This window comes from Raphanus sativus, unplaced genomic scaffold (assembly GCF_000801105.2).
Source record: "Raphanus sativus cultivar WK10039 unplaced genomic scaffold, ASM80110v3 Scaffold1562, whole genome shotgun sequence".
Taxonomy (NCBI): Eukaryota; Viridiplantae; Streptophyta; class Magnoliopsida; order Brassicales; family Brassicaceae; genus Raphanus; species Raphanus sativus.
Window position 1 is genome coordinate 1 of NW_026616871.1, and position 21,175 is coordinate 21,175.

At 35.1% G+C, this 21,175-nt stretch overlaps 4 protein-coding genes, 1 long non-coding RNA gene, 1 other non-coding gene and 2 pseudogenes across 7 annotated transcripts; 6 read left to right on the forward strand and 2 right to left on the reverse strand.

Annotated features, from left to right (window-relative positions):
• Positions 1–1,921: 1,921 nt before the first annotated feature.
• LOC130494433 (actin-12) lies at positions 1,922–4,169 on the forward strand. Its single transcript, XM_056999038.1, has 4 exons — positions 1,922–2,082; positions 2,384–2,777; positions 3,192–3,805; positions 3,907–4,169. Exons 1-4 carry the CDS (start codon positions 2,023–2,025, stop codon positions 3,970–3,972), a joined length of 1,134 nt encoding a protein of 377 aa, XP_056855018.1. The 5' UTR covers positions 1,922–2,022; the 3' UTR covers positions 3,973–4,169.
• A 1,412-nt stretch (positions 4,170–5,581) lies between these two features.
• LOC108846466 (methyl-CpG-binding domain-containing protein 6) lies at positions 5,582–6,786 on the forward strand. The gene is made up of 3 exons (XM_018619694.2): positions 5,582–5,817; positions 6,052–6,168; positions 6,256–6,786. The coding sequence occupies exons 1-3, from the start codon at positions 5,650–5,652 to the stop codon at positions 6,502–6,504; spliced, it is 534 nt and encodes a 177-aa protein (XP_018475196.1). The 5' UTR covers positions 5,582–5,649; the 3' UTR covers positions 6,505–6,786.
• Positions 6,787–7,121: 335 nt separating this feature from the next.
• On the forward strand, positions 7,122–7,193 carry TRNAG-UCC (transfer RNA glycine (anticodon UCC)). Its single transcript has one exon. It is a non-coding gene; the product is annotated as a tRNA-Gly (tRNA).
• A 1,382-nt stretch (positions 7,194–8,575) lies between these two features.
• LOC130504417 (probable LRR receptor-like serine/threonine-protein kinase At3g47570) lies at positions 8,576–15,763 on the forward strand (annotated as a pseudogene).
• Positions 11,514–13,317, forward strand: LOC130504418 (uncharacterized). The gene is made up of 4 exons (XR_008941252.1): positions 11,514–12,064; positions 12,195–12,375; positions 12,633–12,721; positions 12,869–13,317. It is a non-coding gene; the product is annotated as an uncharacterized LOC130504418 (long non-coding RNA).
• A 168-nt stretch (positions 15,764–15,931) lies between the features above and the next one.
• LOC108848067 (uncharacterized) lies at positions 15,932–18,022 on the reverse strand. The gene is made up of 5 exons (XM_018621475.2): positions 17,253–18,022; positions 16,988–17,082; positions 16,725–16,806; positions 16,549–16,637; positions 15,932–16,386 (listed from the first exon to the last, which is right to left on the reverse strand). Exons 1-5 carry the CDS (start codon positions 17,292–17,294, stop codon positions 16,167–16,169), a joined length of 528 nt encoding a protein of 175 aa, XP_018476977.1. The 5' UTR covers positions 17,295–18,022; the 3' UTR covers positions 15,932–16,166.
• Positions 17,357–18,110, forward strand: LOC108845538 (mannose-P-dolichol utilization defect 1 protein homolog 1-like; annotated as a pseudogene).
• A 63-nt stretch (positions 18,111–18,173) lies between these two features.
• LOC130494435 (uncharacterized) lies at positions 18,174–20,335 on the reverse strand. 2 transcript variants are annotated; one of them, XM_056999039.1, is made up of 9 exons: positions 20,205–20,335; positions 19,812–19,897; positions 19,614–19,679; positions 19,435–19,532; positions 19,313–19,350; positions 19,132–19,219; positions 18,770–19,051; positions 18,621–18,686; positions 18,174–18,529 (listed from the first exon to the last, which is right to left on the reverse strand). In XM_056999039.1, the coding sequence occupies exons 2-9, from the start codon at positions 19,870–19,872 to the stop codon at positions 18,377–18,379; spliced, it is 852 nt and encodes a 283-aa protein (XP_056855019.1). In that variant the 5' UTR covers positions 19,873–19,897; positions 20,205–20,335; the 3' UTR covers positions 18,174–18,376. The 2 variants fall into 2 exon arrangements, with proteins under 2 accessions (XP_056855019.1, XP_056855020.1); XM_056999040.1 differs by lacking the exon at positions 20,205–20,335 and adding an exon at positions 19,979–20,002.
• Between the last annotated feature and the right edge of the window lie 840 nt (positions 20,336–21,175).

Consider the following 21,175-nt stretch of genomic DNA (forward strand, 5'->3'; position numbering starts at 1 on the left):
TTTATTATTTAAAATCTTTAATTATCATATATATTTTGAACAGATTAGGTAATTCCATATGTTCTATTTAAGGAAATAATGAGGAATATTTTTAAATTAATAATTCATTATATAATTAGGTTAATGAAAAATATACTATATTTTTAGACTTTAGATGAATTAACTTATTTTTCTAAAGATTTTGAAATTAAATTTTTGTGATGGCACGTGTTATAGTTCAAAGGTTGTAATGTTTATCTTTTAATATATATATATATTAGATTTTGATGCTTTCTACTTGATAAAAGATGCAAATAAAACATGACACTGTATATATTTAGACTACTTGAATGGATTATATAAGCTTGTAAGAAAAGAGGAAAATTGTATACATTTTGACTTTTGTGTTGTCTGAACTAGAAAAATTCATGGCATCATGCGATGTATCGCCGAAAGGTTTGTTTCATTAGTAATCATAATCTGAACCTCGACTAGTTTTCAGTTAAAGGCATTGTTTATGCCAAAAGGTTTTGTTGGACCACATTACTACTTGTCAAAATACTTTATTACTGGTGAGCGACGTTTTTTCTCGTCAGAAAATCTATCAATTTCAATCACTATGACAAAAACGGGGTTTAAAATGCGTATGCTTGAATATATTGTACGACAAGTAATTCAAAGCTACTACCCAGATGAGTAAAGCACTTTAAGTGTATGGAACATGTAGACAAACAATTATCGTTACATGTATTTAGAATGAAATATCTTTTAACTTCGCAACAAATGAATTCTTCTGGATGTATAAACCATGTATGTATAAAGAGCAACTCAAAATGTATTATGCTAAAGTACATATACATACTTATGCGCTTGAAAAAATGTAAGCATACGTATCTATATACAATTAGTCAATTAGTATATTAGTAGAATACATTAAACATTGCTGTCATACGTATATACGTACGTATAACGTATTCTATGACAACTGGAAACATGGCGACACGTGAAGGAAGAACCAAACTCAAAGAGACAGGAAAAGCGAAGGGGTCCGAGAACACACGTCAACATCGTTGGCCTCATCTTAGTTACAATTTCAAAATTCGCGTTGGATACTAGAGCCCAACTTTACCATAATTAACTATGATTTGTTTGGTAATCCTTGAATAAAGTATATGTGTTTTGTTTGATAATGGGACTGTAGTGGACCAGAAAATAAATGTGTGAGTTAGCATTTTTATGGGAATTATAATACAAGCATAAAAAAGAAATTAATTAAAAAGTAAGAGACGAAGTGAAGAAGGAATTTTAAATGAGTTTTTTTTTGGAGAAATTCTACGAGATGTGTATTTACACATACTAGTTTAATTTTTTTAAATAACTTAAATTTATTTTGTAACTAAATTATATTAAAATATTAATATAGTTTTTGTTTGAAAAATTATTAAATTTATTTAAAATACTAAATTATATTAAAATATTAATATAGTTTTTGTTTAATATTAATATATTAAATTTATTTTGTAACTAAATTTATTTTGCATTTTTATTGGAATTATTAGAGGTTCTAAGCAATAATGATGTTTTTATAACATCTTCTAATGCTCTGTCATAATTAATAATTAAACATGCAGACAAACAACAACAGAATACAAAGATGCCAATTTCAAGAACCATAGCAAAAATAAGTATAAGCCCATGACACATGAATGTGGTTATTTGTTACGTCACGGTTATCATCTTAATAATCTCACGGCTCAATGATCCATATTTCCCTATTCAACAACGAGTATCCGCTAACCCGATTCTTCCGGCGAACCAGGACTAAAACGGCCATTCTCGTTCAGGTTAGGCTGTAAAATATTCCCTTACCCAAAATAGGCGAACACGTGTTGTCACACTCTTACATATAGGTTCCAGCTAAAAACTAACGGCCAAGAACTGTTTGCATTGGAGCGATATAACGAGAAGCTCCTTTGTTCTATTCAGAAATTCTGAACCCATTCAGGGACGAGGCGTTTCAGGATCCATTTTTGTGATTGAAGGATGGCCGACGGGGAAGACATTCAACCGCTTGTTTGTGACAATGGAACTGGAATGGTTAAGGTAACGTTTCTCTAGATGATATGTGTTACATGACTATGTACTTAAAAAATAGATGTTTTAGAAAAATAAATTGTTTCACAAAAATGTATTTTTGTGTTTCTTATACAAAAATTGCAAATTTCAATAAAATTGATTGAATTTATTGAAAGACTATTGGTTAAAATGCATTGGAATTTGATAATTTCTAAAAATGATGTATAGTTAATGTGTTTTTTTAATATGTGTGAAAACACCAAAACATACATCTTTAAAAAAATAGAGGGAGTATAAAATACGTACTAATAGTAAGATATGTGTTTAGGCCGGATTTGCAGGTGATGATGCACCAAGAGCGGTTTTCCCGAGCATTGTTGGCCGTCCTCGTCACACGGGTGTTATGGTTGGGATGGGACAAAAAGATGCTTATGTTGGAGACGAGGCTCAGTCAAAACGTGGTATCTTGACTCTCAAGTACCCTATTGAGCATGGTATCGTCAACAATTGGGATGATATGGAGAAAATTTGGCATCACACTTTCTATAACGAGCTTCGTGTTGCCCCTGAAGAACATCCGGTTCTCTTAACCGAAGCTCCACTTAATCCCAAGGCTAACCGTGAGAAGATGACTCAGATCATGTTTGAAACATTCAACACTCCTGCTATGTATGTTGCCATTCAAGCTGTTTTGTCACTCTACGCTAGTGGCCGTACAACTGGTTAGTATCACATACTACATTCCTTTCGAACATTTGCAATGCTTCATTTATTAGCTTTGCGTTCAATTGATTCAGTATTGATTGTTACTAAGTCTAAGCATTCGTTTTTTTTTTCGGTTTAGTTTGTTTTTTCGGTTTATGAAAACCTTGCTTGAGCTGGAACCAAATTTATTTTGGATGATAAACTATAAACAATTTTTTTTAAAAAAATTAAATTGATTTCATATACCTTCCGAATAATTTTAGATATCCAAAAGTAGCATCAAAATAAAAGATAATTTTTATTTGTTTCATCTGCATTAAACTCTGTTTTGGTTTGGTTAAAACATTGTTACATACTACTAGATTTAAAGAAAATTTGGTATCATTTCCATTTGAAAAATTTCATGGTCCTTTTGCAAAATATTTTATTAGGTATTGTATTGGACTCTGGAGATGGTGTGAGCCACACTGTACCGATCTACGAGGGTTATGCTCTCCCACACGCAATCCTACGTCTTGATCTAGCGGGGCGTGACCTCACGGACTACCTCATGAAAATTCTAACAGAGCGCGGTTACTCTTTCACCACAACTGCTGAGCGTGAAATCGTTAGGGACATGAAAGAAAAGCTCTCTTACATTGCTCTAGACTATGAACAAGAGCTAGAGACTTCCAATACAAGTTCTTCTGTAGAAAAAAGCTTCGAGCTTCCTGATGGACAAGTGATAACCATTGGTGCAGAGCGGTTCAGGTGTCCAGAAGTTCTGTTTCAGCCGTCAATGATCGGGATGGAAAATCCAGGAATCCATGAAACCACATATAACTCTATCATGAAATGTGATGTGGATATTAGAAAAGATTTGTATGGCAACATTGTGCTAAGTGGTGGAACCACAATGTTTGGTGGCATTGGTGATAGAATGAGCAAAGAGATTACGGCTTTGGCTCCAAGTAGTATGAAGATTAAGGTCGTGGCTCCACCTGAGAGGAAGTACAGTGTTTGGATTGGTGGTTCTATATTGGCTTCACTTAGTACTTTCCAGCAGGTGAAATCATAACTTAACTAACATTTTCTATTCGATCTCAATATTAATAATTATAACATTTTGTCTCCGATATAAACATTCTGTGTTTGAAATTTTTACAGATGTGGATTGCAAAGGCAGAATATGATGAATCAGGACCATCAATTGTGCATAGGAAGTGCTTCTAATCACACTTCATAAAAGCACCAAAGGAAGATCGGAGTAAAAGATAAAAACACATTTGAGCTTCTTTTTTACAGCCTACTACCAATTGCCGGTTTTTTTTATTAACATTTCTTCACCCAAATTGTTCTTTGTAATTTTGATTTGAAGCAACTGAACTAAAAGAAAAAAAAATCAATTTTCTTCATTAAATTATTCATCACCAATTTATTTCTTTTTATATTCTTTTTGATTTTGAGTACACTATTTGTCAAAGTAATACTTAATTTCTATTGATATTTTTCTCCTATGCAAACCCAACTTTCAAAATTTGCCTCACCCATTGTGCTAGCAGATTTAGGGAATTTATCAAGCAACTCTTCAAAAATAAAGACAATAGATCTTTCAGTTTATTAGTGATAAAAAACCATAACTGATATGCCAAATCATTAGGTTGGTCGACATAGCTTCTGATCTTCCATTCTCTGCTATTGTTGTTGGAGCGAAAGATTGTTAGGAACTGATGTTGCAACAGTGTCAAGAATCCGGTGATTAATGTAGAAGCTCGAGGAAATTTTGGTAAGAATTGCACGTGGCGGTGATGGTATTGGCAAAAAAGGAGAACTGATGCTAAATAATGAAGCTAAGAACAATGCTTGGCCGAGTGTTCTTGTTTGCCACAAATCTGACAGCGATCGTGGAGTATGGTATGCATTTCCACTGTCGTAACGTTGTTGGCTTGTTGCCCAAACATGTTGGAAATGCTGTTTGTGCTCATTAAAGAAAGGATATCGTAAGTACTCCCTCTGTTCCAAAATAAGTGAGTTTTGAAGTTTTTACACGTTGATTAAGAAATTACAAACTTTTATTCTATTTTTCTCGTTTACCTAAAAACAATAATGATTAAAGTAATTTCAACCAATAAACAATTATACTACAAAATATAAATAATTAAAAATATTAAAATGCATTTATTTTTTACCTAGAAACTTGAAAACATCACTTAAAATGAAACAAAAAAATTTCCCTAAAACTCCACTTAAAGTGGGACGGAGGGAGTAGTAAACAGATTAAAGATTCATCTTATCCGTTAAATCTTAACGTTTTCATTTTGAAAACGTCTAAAACACATTTATTGAACCCAAAACCTAACTAACTCAGTTAGCATACCGAAAAATTACAAATCAATTGAGAATTCAGAATATGTCACGTTTTCTCGAAGAGATTCTACTGTAGTAATACAATTGTGATACATTTTATTCGAAAAAGCAAACAAGCATGTTCCATATATAACGTTGGTGTAAGTATATGAAAATGTGACATCATAGTATGCGTTATTTGTTTCAACTCAGCAGCTAATCCAGTTTTTCTCGATTTAATGGGTGCGATTTAGATGTCATTAAATGAGAAAAGAAGCTAAGATTTAACGGATTAAGGTGAATTTAGTTTGTCAACCGAGATACGTAACTTCGAGGTGAAATAAGTACGGTTCGGTATAGTATGGCGTAGTAATACGGATACTAAGTTACTGGTTAAATAAATTCTAGTTTTACATTCGATTTCGGTTTTACCTAAACCGAATTGGAAACCCAGAACACACATTAAATTAAACAATAATTATTTTTTGAAGCATCCTCCTCGCGCCGGTGACGGAACCCTAGTAAGTAGTGCGAAGCAGGCGACCGAATCAAGGAGGAAGCGGAATGTCGAACGGTACAGAACAGGTGAATCCACCGCCGGATAACTCGGCTCAACAATCGGAGTCGAAGTCGAGGAAGCGTTCGGCGCCGTTAGACAGTTGGTTGCCTGATGGTTGGAGAGTCGAAGATAAGGTTCGAACCTCCGGTGCTACAGCTGGTTCGGTGGATAAGGTACATATGAAATCTCTTCTACATTACTCCTGTCTTGTAGCTCAAAACCGTTCACATTGAAGATTCTCTGGTTGCTGTTGTTCTGTTTAGCTTAGAATACCGATTCGTCGCTGCTACAGTGTTGCTCAAAACCGTTCATAGTGTGAAGTGTGTTCTTGTAGTAGAAAGAGTACATAGGTCGTGTTAATCGTGTTTATGTGATTAGCAGTAACTTTGAGTAATATGTGTTTGCAGTACTATTACGAACCAGTCACAGGGCGTAGGTTTAGGTCCAGGACCGAAGTGCTGTACTACTTGGAACATGGAACCACCCCTAAGAAAGGAAGCAAGAAAGCAGATTTCAATCCAGACGTGAGTTAACACGCTTTAAAGTTTGAACCTTTCACGGCCGTTTTTTTTTATTAAACTCGTGTTTAATATGGGATCTTGTTTTTGCAGGATTTGGAAGGCCAAAGAAGAAATAAATCCAGCAGAAAAGCTAAAGAGCAGCCGCCACCACCACCACGGCCATTGAACTTTGATTTTGAGAATGCACCGGAGAAGGTAAGCTGGTCTATGGCGAACTCAGGAGATGAAGCTTGGTCGCCTTTTGTTGGGGACGACAAGGTTCAAGATTCAGTGAGACGAGATTGGTGCGCTGCCTTTACCGCTGTCACGACCAGAAACCCAAGTAAACTGTCGTTGTAGAGAGGATGATGTCTCGGTGGTGATTTTAGATTGTTCCATGATTTGTAGCATTGACGGAGATGGTAGAGCTATTTAACTGGCGATGCTCCTTGCTTTAGTGTTCACATGATTTAAGTAAAGCTGTACTGTAACGTAAACTAAGATGGTAAGAGCTATTTAACTGAGCGATGCTTGCTTAGTATTCACCTAGCATTTTTTGGAGGATATGGTATTGGAGAGCTAGAGAACGATGAGGTAAAGCAAAAAAAGCAAAGATGAAGGAAGCAAACTATTGTTTAATAACAAACGAAAAAGATGACTGTTGAGATTTAACACTTGCAATTATTATGGTTAACGAGAATAGTTCTGCTTGCTTCTTTTTTTTGTTCTTATTTCAAATGCGTTTTCGTCACAGAAGATGACTTATTCCCCAAGGTCTAATTCTTTTGGAACATACGGAAAAATGTTACCTGCGTCAGGGTTGGTTCTATTTTATTCGTTGTCTAACAATCAATGCCCAGGAATTTAAAAAAAAAAAAAAAAGCCCAGGAATTCAATTGCCAAAGGAAGCAACATAAAAAGTAGATAACATCATAACACCATAGTTTCTATAGTATAACATGAATGTGAGGCATCAAGCGTCTGTAGTCCAACGGTTAGGATAATTGCCTTCCAAGCAATAGACCCGGGTTCGACTCCCGGCAGACGCATTGTTTTTGGAAACTTCGATAACAACTATGATATGATTTTTGTATATCAACTAAACAGAAGGTATATTGGCTCTTCTTCGATCGTTGAGCTTTCCAGGTTGATCAACAGAGCAGGAAGTTCCTTTCTGGATCTCCACCAGAAGGTACATTGGAGGTGGTTTCACTTCACCAGCCCTCCTTACGTGAGGAAGGTCTCTTGAAGCTCTTTATCTACAAGTATGCCTTACCGCAACTCTGTTTTTTTTTGGTGTTCTTGAAGTTCGTCTCTAATGGGTTAATTGATTCGTTTTTTTTTGTGATTTGGAAATAATGAATTAGGGGAGGGATGCTTATTACAATGGAAAGCCTTCGATAGCATGTTTGACAGAGTTGAGTTAAGAGAAAGATCACAACTAGTTTTGCTCTAAAAATCCTCTGGTTTTTGAGTTTTGATGAGTTTTTTTTTTGTGTTTGTTAGATCGGATCAATCAAACCCATCAGCTCACAAAGCCGACTGTCATGTCTGTGAATGCAATGCACCTCTTTGAGTTCCGTACCAAAGTTGATGTAAAAAAAGAACTCTTTTTTTTGTCACAGAAGTAAAAAAGAACTCTATCCCATTATCTTAGATAGTGTCGCCCACTGTAGCTTTCTTAACAAAATGGTTTGGTTTTGTCTTCCTGCTTCAGAACTCTGCGTCACCATTGGGTAGAAAAATCGATAAACGGCAGGATATACCTTGTTTAACGGCCAGGGAGAGATCGCATTCCAAGTTTTTGGGACGCTTCTCAATTGTGTATTTATTACAAAAGGGATCTTAGAAGAGTCATTTGCATGTAAAATAGAAACGTTTTTTTTACATTTACATCTAGTTGGAATCCTCCGAGGTCCAAACTAGAAAACTTCTGTAACATTCAAAAGATTCATAAAGGTGTAACTCTATAGAAACGTTTTCTCTTTGTAGCCTATTTCTTCAGACTCACTCATGTTATTTCTTGCTCAAAATGCTAGCAGAATTACTAAATCTAGCCCTCATATGATCATGTAGAATAGATAGATGTAATGTAAAAAAAAAAAAAATTCTATTTATTATTTTCTTAGATATACTTTTGCTAAGATTGAAGTATACATTTACTTCTACTTATACCTTTAAAATTAAAATGTATCTTACATATTTTTTTTATTGCAAACCGTAATAAACGAAATCAAGCGAAATAAATCCAAAGAGACTTTTCCACTAACGACTACTCACAACTTCTCTTGGGTACTGTACTTGCTCCTATTGCTTTCAGATATTTCAGAATTGCTTGTCCTTTTAATTTTGACCTTATCTGAAAAGTCTTCTATATTTGAATGGATCAGTGTGAAAGGTAATAGCCCAATAATTAACGTTTTGGAAGATATTCATCATTCATCTTTCTCATCTTTTTGCACTAATTTCCTGCAAAATATGAGAAGCATGAAACTCTTTCTTTTCCTTTCTTTCAGTGCTCTCATGTTACTTGAAGCATTCGGGAATAACCATGAAAGTGACAAGCAAGCATTACTCAAGTTCAAGTCTAAAGTTTCTGAGGAGAAAAAAGGTTTGCTGTCTTCATGGAACAACTCGTACCCTCTCTGCAAATGGACGGGGGTTACATGCGGCCACGAGAGAGTTACTGATTTGGACCTCGGAGGATTCCAATTGGGTGGAGTGATATCACCATTTATTGGTAATCTTTCATTTCTCATATCACTTAATCTCACTGATAACTCTTTTGGTGGAACCATCCCTCAAGAGCTGGGAAACTTGTTTAGACTTGAGCATTTGAATATGTCATATAATTTCCTCAACGGAGGGATTCCAAGTCAGCCTATTCAACTGTTCTAGATTGTTGAACATTGCTATAATTTCAAATCATCTTGAACAAGGTCTTCCTTCTGAACTAGGATCTTTGACGAGGCTTGTTAATTTAGACCTTGGTAAAAACAACCTGAAAGGAAAAATCCCTGTATCTCTAGGAAACCTGACATCCCTCGAAGGACTTTCGTTTGGTGTAAACAATATGGAAGGAGAAATTCCTGGTGTTATAGCTAGATTGACTCGAATGGTGGCTTTTGTATTACACATGAATCATTTCTCTGGTGTTTTTCCTCCTGAAATTTACAATTTGTCCTCACTTAAGTACTTGAACATTTATGGTAATGGTTTCTCTGGCAACCTGAGGCCAGAATTTGGTAACTTGCTACCAAACCTCCAAGGATTGTCTATGGGAGAAAATTCTTTCACAGGAGCAATTCCATCAACACTCAACTCTTCAATTTTTGGGCATGGAGCATAACAGTCTGACAGGATTTATTCCTCCGAGCTTAGCAAAAATACAAGATCTGCAAATGCTAGCTTTGAATCGCAATTCTTTGGGAAGTTTTTCAGCTGGAGATCTTGAATTTCTTGTTGCTTTGACTAACTGCACCCAACTGCAACGCATAAATGTGGCATTCAATAGGCTTGGCGGTGACTTGCCTGCCTCCATTGCCAATCTGTCAATGAACCTCAACCATTTATTTCTTCAATACAATTCCATATCTGGAAGCATTCCTGATGATATTGGGAATCTCATTGGCCTACAAACATTAGCTTTGTCCGGAAATCAATTGAAAGGACCAATCCCATCCTCTTTTGGAAAACTTTCAGGTTTGGTGGTATTTAGTGTCCATGCAAATAGGATGTCAGGAGAGATACCATATTCTTTAGGCAACATCACTGGGTTAGGAAAGCTCTATTTGTCCAACAATAGTTTTGAAGGAATCATTCCTCCAAGTCTTGGTAAATGTAGCTATTTGCTAAGTTTGCATATCGAGAATAATAAGCTGAATGGTATTATACCTCAGCAGATTATGCAAAATTTAACTCTTCTTTACCTCACCATGTCAAATAATTCATTGACCGGCTCTCTACCAGAAGATGTTGGACGACTTGAAAAGCTTGGTAAGCTATATGTTGCTCATAATAAGCTATCAGGAAAACTCCCAGAGACTTTGGGGAAGTGTCTCTCACTGGAAGAACTTCATCTGCAAGGAAATTCTTTTGAAGGAATCATTCCAGATATAAGTGGGTTGGTGGGTATTAAGGCTGCTGGTTTCTCAAGCAACAATCTCTCTGGAAGAATCCCTAAATATCTCGCAAACTTTAGCTTGTTGGAGTATCTCAATCTATCCTTCAACAACTTTGAAGGAAGTGTGCCAACAGAAGGAAAGTTCAAAAATGCCTCGATTGTCTCAGTATCTGGAAACCAAAATCTTTGTGGAGGCGTATTGGAACTGCGACTAAAACCATGTTATTTGCCACCACCAAGAAATTCAAGAAAGAAACTTGTGTTTGGGGTAAGCATGGGCATATCTTTGCTTTTGCTTTTATTCATCGCTTCAGTATCTCTTTGTTGGTTAAAAAGCAGAAACAAGAAAAATATTAATGAAGCAACTCCTTCTACCTTGGGTGTTTTTCATGAAATGATAAGTTATGGAGATCTTCGAAATGCGACAGATGGCTTCTCTTCGAGTAATTTGATCGGGTCAGGCAGCTTTGGTACTGTGTTTAAAGCATTTTCTCCAGCAGAGAACAAGGTTGTTGCAGTGAAAGTTCTAAACATGGAGAGACGTGGAGTAATGAGGAGCTTTATGGCAGAATGTGAATCTTTGAAAGACATTAGACATCGTAATCTTGTGAAGCTTTTGACAGCTTGTTCGAGTATTGATTTCCAAGGAAATGATTTCAGAGCTCTAATCTATGAGTATATGCCAAATGGAAGCTTGGATATGTGGATGCACCCAAAGGAAACAGAAGAGATTTCTAGGCCCTCAAGAACGTTGACACTTTTGGAAAGGCTTAACATAGCGATAGATGTGGCTTCTGTTCTGGAGTATCTTCATCTTAATTGCTATGAAACTATTGCTCATTGCGATCTTAAACCAAGCAATGTTCTTCTAGACGACGATCTGACTGCCCATGTTAGTGACTTTGGTCTTGCTCGGATCCTTCTCAAATTCGACCAGGAAACCTTCATTAACCAACTTAGCTCAGCTGGAGTCAGAGGAAGCATCGGCTATGCCGCACCAGGTAAACATGTCACACATGTAATGTTTGAATAAAGAAAGCTAATACTCCTTTCGTTTCCAAAAGTAAAGTGTATTGTAAAAGTAAATAAAAATTTGATTATAAATGTTCTTTATATTCTTAATCCACACAGTAATGAAGCAAGACCCTCTCCTGGTGTTGACACATCAGATTTTTAGATTCATATTAGAGTGACATGTCAATAAATGAAAAAACTTTTTAAACCACTCAGAACATTTTGTTTCTCCACCTCAGAAATCTTTCTACGCTCTCTTCTTCGACATTGTCGCTCTCGTGCAATCAGAAACTTCATTCAATCTCCCCTTTTTCAATTTGACCTTCTTCGATCTATCGGTTCCATAACCTTCGCTTTGATTTATCAAGGCCGACGACGATCGGTTGATTTCATAGCGAAATCAACACAACTCCTCCTCTCGCATCTATACTCAGAACAGAAGAGCAACGTTCACAACTCGATCTATACTCACAACTCCTCCTCTTTCTTCCTCTCGCATCTATGGTTCTTCTCGATAGAGGCAATCTAAAAGAGAAAGTCTCAACCTTTTTTTATTCTGTTTTGCTTTGCCTCTGATTTGCTTTTGCTTTTGTCTGTTTGTAGTTATCAAATACGCTTATATGTTCTTTAAAAATGTATCTCTATATATTGATTTATGCGTGCTAATGTTTCCCAGGATCTGTCCAGTGTCGTGGAGCAATTCAAACTCGGTTCTCTGTACCAGGAAGGAAACAAACGGGTCTTACCTATTTCCGTGCAGATGAAATCCCAATCTAGGCTTTGGTACGTACGACAGAACTTGGTCTACCCATTATCTTCGTTTAAGTTCTGAATCAGAAAGGAAGAGATGTGTTGCATAGACAGTGATGATGGGTTTTGATGTCTAGATTTCCTATCCCATTTGATTTTGCAGGGCATAAGGAGAAAGCGTACACGGTGCTACTGACATGGATGAAGAGATTAGTGGTTGAGGCAAGAGACAGTGTTGTGTCCTATATAGTTGCTTAGTGCAAGCTGCAGAAAAAAAAAAAGAAATGATATCCTATGGTGTGAAGAAGATAGTGAGAGGTCCGGACCTTTGTTTGCTTACTAAGGTATGTTTTCCTCATGAGCTCTTTAAGTTTTGAAACCACACCCATGTCAGTGTCTTAAAAGAATGGTGATTTTCAAATAGACATAATACATAGCAAAGACAAGAAAAACATAAATATTAATAAAGTAGGTGTTGCATTATGTTTCTAATAAAAAAAATAAAGCAAATGTAGAAATAGAAACCTACAAGATGAGACTGTGCCTAATCTTGATTTACACATAATTCATATAATCAATGAAACATAATATTTCTTTGTAGATTAAGTAGCAGTCACATACTTCGTCAAACTGTCCAACAACTCATTCATCACCAACTTCAATTTGAGAGAGTAGCATTTCATAACCACGGTAATCCCTTACACTCATCTCTAGAACAACTCGACTGCAATTTTCTAGGCATTGCCAAACAGCTTCAAATTTGGATGTTCTGCTCCCTTTTTTCTTGGGATATCTCAGAACAGCCTTTAATCCTTCAATGTTTTTCTTTGTCGAAAGTTTGCAGCTTGCAAAGAGAGGAAGCGAAGATAGCAGTTTGGAACAAAATGCACAAGGTTTGGGACACTTGTGAGGATGAAAGTAGAACCTGCCATTAGAAAACTCGGTCCTCCTTCACTTATATGAAAACTCCCATAAACCAATCAAACCATGATGATTGTACTGTTTTTTTCTTTTGCTTGAATCACATGTGAAGCTGGAGAAGAAGAAATGACCATTACTGGATAAGATCTTTTACAAGCTTCAAACAACCAAGTCGAGAGGTCAGGTGGAGTTCAGTATTCAGTGATCATCAACGAGAACAAAAGTTTTGACTATAGATCCCTGCAATAAAACAGTAGCACAATATATATATACCAATAGCTACAACTCAAAAAGTTGAGAAATGAGATTCATGACATAGTGATTGGTGTCACGGAAGTTATTGAGAAACCAGAATTTAACTCTCATATATAGTTCCAGTTGGTTCTAAACGTCTGCACCAAAACCTGTAAAGTAGACAAAGGATAAAAAAAATCATGGGTTGTTTTTTTAAGCTTGGGCTGAGTAGTGACGGATGCTTATGGTTTGATCAGAGATGCGTGTATTGTTTTATACGAAAGTTATAAAATGAGATATGATGATGGTTAAATATTATCCTCGGGTCATCTAAAAAATAGACTGCACATTTAAAGTGATGAAAAGAAACAAGATCAACAATTAAGAATATAAAGGGATCTTGAACAATCTCCAAATCAAAAAGATATGAATTTTCTTTCACTTTGTTAAGGTTTTTTTTTTTTGAAAAGGCCATTCTATTGTTAAGAAAAAATAATGCACATTTGAATTCTTTGAAACTAACAAAAAAGTTAGAATTGTGTATTAGATCAGACATGTCAACACTATTGAGCCTCTCTTCTCTCTGTTATAATAAAATTAGAGAATGATTTTAGCTATAAAAAAACTCTTCTAGAAAAAGTTTTCGTAAAGAATGCCCTTTATTAAAAAAAAAAATTTTCATAAACACTACATTTTTAGAAAGATACCAAAATCTAACAAAAAGTAATGTCAAAAATAATAACTACTATACAATAATATTTGTCATGCTATTAAATCACATCAAATTTCACCAATTTATTCTCTAACATTTTAGTATTTAGTAACAAGCGAATACACAAATGTAGAAATTACAATATATGTTAGATTGTAAATATAAGAATAAGAAAACTTATAATTGATATTGATGTACTTATTTATTTTCAAAATATTTTTAAAATTATATTAAATTTTTAAAAAAATTAAAAAAACTGCAGCATCGCTCGGATAATTACCTAGATTTTGATTTCAAAATCTTTCTTAATCATTTAATTAAGTATTTTTTCGTTGTGAACGACAATTATAAACAGAAATCAGGAGTTATCTAACTCCAACAAATATTGTCTATATAAACTAACAATAAGTATTTCAATAAGATGTATATACTCTTATTATATACTAAATTTAAATGTTTACAAAGAAACGTTATGATTTGATCTTAAGATATATACGTCACATTAAGAAATGATATTTATTCAAAATCACACAGAAAAGAACACATAATTTAGAGAAAAAAATATCCGATTTGAATTTTTCTATTAGGCCTCAAAATTATTTTATGGGATATCATTTTTTATGTTTTAATATAAATTAAACCAAAAATTTTACTCCTTAGAATATAATATTTAATTATTTTCTTTTATGAAAACAATCACATTGTTAACAAACACAACGAAGAATTACTATTTTTAAAACTACATAAAATGTAAAAATAAAACCAAAGTTAGGAGTGCATTGTCTTACTAGATATGCATGGCTTCTAATATATATACATATTCATCATTTTTTATTATAGTTTATTATTTCATTGCTAACAAAATAAATTTTATATGTTTAGTAACATTTTCTAGAATTGTAACTTCTCAAAATGTAGAAATATTTGTTATAAAATATTCAGGTTTAATGATATATATATATAGATCATTTTTCTCAAATCTGTAAGATATAATATTTCAACAATATTTATTAATTTTATAATATTTAAAAATATAAGTATAAAATGATTTTAACAAAATTCAACCGCGGCGTAGCGCGGGAAATATCCTAGTATGCATAAATACTCTAGATATCTTTTTTTGGGAAGGGAGAGAGTATATTTCCTGCTACAATCTTTTGTTTATTCACTTATGGTGCAGAATATGCAATGGGAGGAGAAATATCAGTGCATGGTGATGCGTATAGCTTTGGGATTCTCATTTTCGAAATGTTCAGTGGAAAACGACCAACCGATGAAATGTTCGGAGGAGACTTAACGCTCTGTAGCTGCATCAGGTCTGCATTACCAGAGCAAGTTTTGGATGTGGCAGACGAATTGGTTCTTCACAACGGCCTTAGAATTGGCTTCCCTGCTGCTGAGTGCTTGACAAAGGTTTTAGAAGTGGGACTTGGGTGTTCTGAAGAGTCTCCAGCAAACCGCTTGGGAATGAGTGAGGTTGTAAAAGAATTAATCTCAATCAAGGAGAGGTTCTTCAAAACCAGAAGAGGAGCTAGAAGTTGAAGTGTGTCTTGTATGCTTGCTCCTCTACAAACTTGAAAGACTTGTTGATGTATCATATTTCTTCATAATAATATGCTTTGAATGTTGTGAAACATAATGCTATGTTATTAGCAGACAAAAGATGAATGTTCTGTAAGCAATTTGGTATTTGTAATTTGGAATTTTTATCGGAAAACAGTATTGTTTTTGCAGTTTGATATGTAATATATGTTTACTAGTTTCTAGCATCCGCTTATCTCTCGCAGTTAGATGCATGTCCCAACATTGATTCACGAAAAAAATATATAACGATGTATATAGCAAATGTATGATGGAGTGCTAATGAAATCGTGAGGAAACGTTACCATAAAGACGTTTTGAGCGGTAGCTATAACCTCTGGATACTTCAGGGATGAAAAGACAGCCGTCTATATTTTCTCTTGCTGGAAAACTTCAGAATAGTTAACAGACAAAAAAAAAAAAATCATTTGCAAATTGTTACTACTTCTCTATTGCTTCATTATTTTTGTTTGCCAATGGTATTGTCGAAACAGTTTGATCGCAAGAATTGAATGAATCTTATTCTCTCCTGCAAGTACATATAGTAATCATGGATTCAAAACCTTGATGGAAAGACAAAATTGTTTCCTTCGTATAAATGGCTGGAGCTAACACAAAGCGGAAGGAGTAATCTACAAGCACATATGAACCGGTGTGAACTAACTGCAAATAGGTTGCTGCAGGCAGCTAATTTAAACCCTTTTTGGTTTGAGGTTGTTTTAGTTGCTTCAAAACGCTCCAGGCTGCGTTCCTGCCCTTGGGTTTCTTGAAACCATTGCCGCCTTTTGTGTTGCTCGGTGATGGTTTGTCACTGCTCTTAGGGGACTTGCTTGGATGGTTTTGTTCCTCAGACTGTTTCCTTTTCAAGTCACCGTTTGTTTCCCGGCTTGGCTCAACCTTCGGTTCACTGAAAGAGTATGCATTTTGAGTTTTTTACAAGTTATAGAGAGACAGTAAAAAAAGAAAAACAGAAACGAAACAGATAATAGGTGACAGAATCAACTGCTATCAATAATGACTTCATTTGTTGAGAAGCAAACGGAATATAAAATCGAAGGGTGGTACAGACCTAAAAGACATTCTTCCTCCATTACTGCTAGAGCTTGTGGGAACAGAAGCATCTGTTTCTCGACCGCTTGTGGCTTCTTCATTCAGTTTCTAAAGAAAGAAAGAGTCTAATTTTTACAGAGAGCTCAAAAGGAGAAGAACATCAAGCGTAAACTATCTCAGGCCACAGAAACAAACCTCGATGGAGGGGTTGAAAGACTGAAACGACATGCGTCCTAACAAGGCTCCAGGCTGAGGATCCCAGTCTGTTATAACCACACTGCATCAATCAATCATCAAATCACGTGTTATAAAAATAAAACCAAACACATGATATCTGATACTGACAAAAAAAAACGAACTATAAAAGTTAAATGTCATGATTCATGAACAAAGGGTAAAACAACACATACACACACAACTACAGCAAACAAAACATTAACAAAAAAAAAAAAACAAACCACTTCTTTGCAACGACACTTCCGAGAGAAGAAAAACTCCCATTTGGCTCTTTATCAATCTTCTTCTCCTCTTTCGCAGCAGATCTTTGCATAAACTAGAAACAAACAGCACCAACCAATATATAAAGTTCATCAAACCACAAACTGTAAGAGCTACACGATTGATAACGCAATATCGTTACTGACAGTTTGCAACTTTGGTCCCAAATCAACTCTATAACATGTGATAAGCATGTGTTCATAACGATGGAGATAAAACACAAACCTTTAGATTCCTCAAAGTACTACTAATCTCCCTCTTCGCCATTGTAGTAGCTTCTTCTCCGATACAGATACCAACACGAGATTTCCGGTTCCGGAGAGGAGAGGATGAACAAATCGAATCGAGTGTTATCGTTATTATATTAGGTTCAGTTTCCGACAAGAAGAAGCTCTGTCCAAATTGGCTCTACAGTTTAGGTTTAAATTAACTGGTAAAAGCTAACCGATTCAAACCGTACCAATTTGAAAATTTAAAATTAAATACCAAACCGAAATTGAATTGGTTTAGTTTTTGGGTATTTGAAACTGAACCGGATTCTAATCTGCGAAAACAAGTCCTTTCGCTCCAAAGAGTGTGAGAGGCCTTGAGTGTTGCTGCATTTGAGCTAGAATTGGTTGGTTACACAATCTCACTCGCGTGTATTGTCTTGACAAGAAGCTTCCTTCTCAGCTTTTGGTGAACTTGTGTTTCTTTTGATCCAAGCTTTGATCTTGGTGTGGCTTGTGGTTACTATTTCACTCGACCACCTCTCTCTGTTTCAACTTGGGTCAGAGCAGTTCTGTACTTTGCTTTTGCACCAACTCTCTTCACTGGTCGGATTGATCCTTTTGGTTATGGTTCGAAGTATTTGATACTGCTGTCTTCGAAAGTTCCTCAGATTTGGAAGAATTTCAGAAACAAGAGCACTGGGCACAGCTTAGTTTCTTGACTTGTTTGATTAACTTGGGTGGAGCCATGGCGAGAGTTTTCACCAGCGTTCAGGAGAATGCTCCGTTTAGTATGGTGTCTGTCTCCTTGCATGGAATCATCATGATTCAGATTCTTTTGTTGTATATGTCAAAAGGAGAGGAAGAATAAAAGCAAGTGAATGATAAAAAAAAAAAAAAGATGTCATTAGAATCATTGCACTTATCCATTGTAAAGGAGATTAAAAAGATGTTTGCATTCATTTTTTTTTATATTATCAAATTAAAATAAAACTCAACTTGTTTCATTACATTCCATGTTCCTCTCAATAAAAGGCTTGCTTTAGATTACACTTATTATTATTTTTTTCTCCTCAAAGAGTGAGTATAGTGATGATAAGAAATGTGTTACTATCAGCAGCTGAGATGAAATGTTTGTTTTTAAGCTATGGTTTCAATGGCAACCTTCTGCCTGGCTCTAATCTCCTCGGCTTTGTCGTCAGCAGCATCCCACAGTTCAGGAAAAGCTTCACGTATGTTGTGAATATGCTCCAGTGCAATATCCACCCCTTCAGCTTTGTGTGAGGTCCCAACCTGAATAATACAGAAAGATTAAGAGGTCAGCTTTGAGACTGATAAGTTCTGTTTCTAAAACTTATAATAAGTCTCTGCTTCTTTTACTTACCCATACGGTGTGGAGACCCACACGTTTCCCGGTTTGAATGTTACGGATGCTGTCATCAAAGAACAACTGCAAAAACCACCAAGTAGTTTTTGAGGTTTAGTGATAATATAAAAACGAAAGAGAGGTAGAGATTTTGATTGTGTTCTTACTGTCTTGTGAGGATTGATGTTGGTCATCTTGAAAACCTGTTCGAATGCTCCTTCAGATGGTTTGCAAATAACCGGAGTCTTTGGGAGTTCAACGCTTTGGTCAGGATTTGCCATGTAACTGCTTATGTCGAAGATCTCTCTGGTTTTACTAGCAGCAACAGGAGATTCAGTTTTGGTGTTTGGGTTGAGAGTCTCGAAAGATATGATTCTTTCAAAGCAGTCCTCTAGGCCTAGCCTGCCAATGATCTTGGCTGCATGAGCCTTGTCTGCATTTGTGAAAACCTGTGAAACAAAAAGGAAGATGAGAGAATTTATGTGAATGGGAAACTAAAATGTAAGAGGTTAGTAAAAAATACACATACAACTTTGCGAATTGGCAAGCTGAGAATAATGTTCCTCAGAACAGGGTCAGGCTTGAGTGTTGCGTATGGCAATCTCCCATGAACAAAACTGTGAAACAAAAGAAGGAGTCTTTAAGTACCAAAACACCTTTAAAAGAAAGGATAAGCAAATAAAAAAAAGGGGGAGGTTAAGTTAGAGTACCGATGGAAATCGTCATAGTCAAAGTCATAACCAACAGCCTGAAAAAAATCAACATGAGAAACGATAGTACATACTACATAGATAGATAGACAGACAAGTAAGTTACTCTAAAAGATACACACCTTGAGACCAGCCATAGTTGTTCCGTAGATTTTGTAAAGCGAAAGGCAAAGTTCTTGGACTTTATCTTCTTCAATACCAAGTTTCTGGGTCATATACTCTACAGCGGCAACAACAACAACATGAACAACAAATCTTCCAGACCAGAAGAAGAAGCGCAAGAAAGAAATGAACTTTATACCTTGAATGTTGTTTTTAACAAGCGTAGCGAGACCAGAACTGAAAGGGTAAAGAGTATCATCTATGTCTGTTTCATCAAAGTCAATACAAATATTATAATCAGTAAAAAAAGTTGAAACTTTAAAACCATAGTTTCTCAATAACAAATCAAATGTTGTAACATTGAAAATAAAAGTATTCATATTTTATCTCAACTCACCAAACAAAAGACAATCATACTTGGGTCCGGAAGTTTTCTGAAAGTTCTCCTCGTACGCCATTTTTAATTACCAAGTTGATAGACACCTGAATCAAATAAATTAACAAACTTAATCTCAATCCCTCCAATGACAACAGATCCAAAAGAAACACATCTAGTTTTACTACCATTATAAGTCTTTCACCGACAACATACACATCTCTATAGATAAACTCCAAACCATAACTCGAAATAACAATTTAAAGAAAAAACACTTAACGAACGAATCGATAAATAGAAATCATTAAGAGGAAAACTGAAAATGCTAACAATGTAACCATCCAAATCGAAACAAAAAAAAATATATTGGAAATGAAACTGAAACCTAACCAATGAAGAAGTGGTCTTTTTTACCTTTCTTTTTTTCTGATCCAATGAAACTTCGAGAGAGAAGAAAGAAAAAAAGATGGAGAAGCAATGAAGGGAAGAAATATCTTTAAATAATAAATAGAAGTCGAAATGTTTTGAGAGCCAAGCGTTTCGATGGGTGTGGGGTTCTCATGACACATCCATTGGTTGTCGTTAAATCTGGAGAGACAAAAGCTTTTTCTTTCACTCACGTCCACATCCCAGATTTCTCCACGTGTCATTTCGCCTTTTTTATTCTTTTCCTTATAGAGCGAGTAATTGGACGGCACGCGTAGGCTTTAACTTTTAAGAGCCGACCTCCAACGCTTTTTCAAAGTATGACGTGCGCCTTAATTTCATTCCTCCTTAAAACTCGGTTCCGGTTTACATTGATGTACCATTCCGGTCTATATGGACCGGATACTATTATCAGCACTCGCCAAGACGGACTTCTCTTGATTTGTCGATGTTCCGTGCATTCAATTAAAAAAAAAAAATTTGTTCAATTAACACTCGTGGTTGTTTCATCTGCATGGTAACAAAAATTACCTTTTTAATATCTTACTCATCCTAAATATTTTTTTTTTCATCCTAAATGGTTTTGTTCAATTAATTTTTGTTTTTTTTTCATCCTAAATTTTTGTTTCGTTCAAATTTAATTTTAGAGTTTTTTCTTGATATGTGACAAAAAAATATAAATGCAATGATATAGATAGCCAAATTAATTATGTTAATCTTTTTTCCGTATTTTCAAAAAAAAAAAAAAATCTTTCCTCCGTATTTTAAAAAAATATATATATATTTCCTCCGTATACTTATATAACGAACACTGAAATGTTACCTTATATATTCTTAACAAATATTGTTCGATATCTCAGCACATAAAAGAACATAAATCAAATTATGTTTTGAGATATATAGTAATATTAAACTAATATTTTGTATTTAGATTTTTGTTAAGATACCAAATCTGAACC

Excerpts from the sequence above, each read along its gene's own strand:
- LOC130494433 (XM_056999038.1), top strand. The coding sequence starts at position 2,023 with ATGGCCGACGGGGAAGACATTCAACCGCTTGTTTGTGACAATGGAACT. Across the intron at positions 2,083-2,383 it reads ATGGAACTGGAATGGTTAAG|GCCGGATTTGCAGGTGATGA; the intron begins GTAACGTTTCTC and ends ATATGTGTTTAG. Across the intron at positions 3,806-3,906 it reads CACTTAGTACTTTCCAGCAG|ATGTGGATTGCAAAGGCAGA; the intron begins GTGAAATCATAA and ends AAATTTTTACAG.
- LOC108846466 (XM_018619694.2), top strand. The coding sequence starts at position 5,650 with ATGTCGAACGGTACAGAACAGGTGAATCCACCGCCGGATAACTCGGCT. Across the intron at positions 5,818-6,051 it reads CAGCTGGTTCGGTGGATAAG|TACTATTACGAACCAGTCAC; the intron begins GTACATATGAAA and ends ATGTGTTTGCAG. Across the intron at positions 6,169-6,255 it reads AAGCAGATTTCAATCCAGAC|GATTTGGAAGGCCAAAGAAG; the intron begins GTGAGTTAACAC and ends TTGTTTTTGCAG.
- LOC108848067 (XM_018621475.2), bottom strand. The coding sequence starts at position 17,294 with ATGGCGAAGAGGGAGATTAGTAGTACTTTGAGGAATCTAAAG. Across the intron at positions 17,083-17,252 it reads GTACTTTGAGGAATCTAAAG|TTTATGCAAAGATCTGCTGC; the intron begins GTTTGTGTTTTA and ends GTTTGTTTCTAG. Across the intron at positions 16,638-16,724 it reads CTTTCAACCCCTCCATCGAG|AAACTGAATGAAGAAGCCAC; the intron begins GTTTGTTTCTGT and ends TTCTTTCTTTAG.
- LOC130494435 (XM_056999039.1), bottom strand. The coding sequence starts at position 19,872 with ATGGCGTACGAGGAGAACTTTCAGAAAACTTCCGGACCCAAGTATGAT. Across the intron at positions 19,680-19,811 it reads GTATGATTGTCTTTTGTTTG|ACATAGATGATACTCTTTAC; the intron begins GTGAGTTGAGAT and ends TTGATGAAACAG. Across the intron at positions 19,220-19,312 it reads GACTATGACGATTTCCATCG|TTTTGTTCATGGGAGATTGC; the intron begins GTACTCTAACTT and ends TTTGTTTCACAG.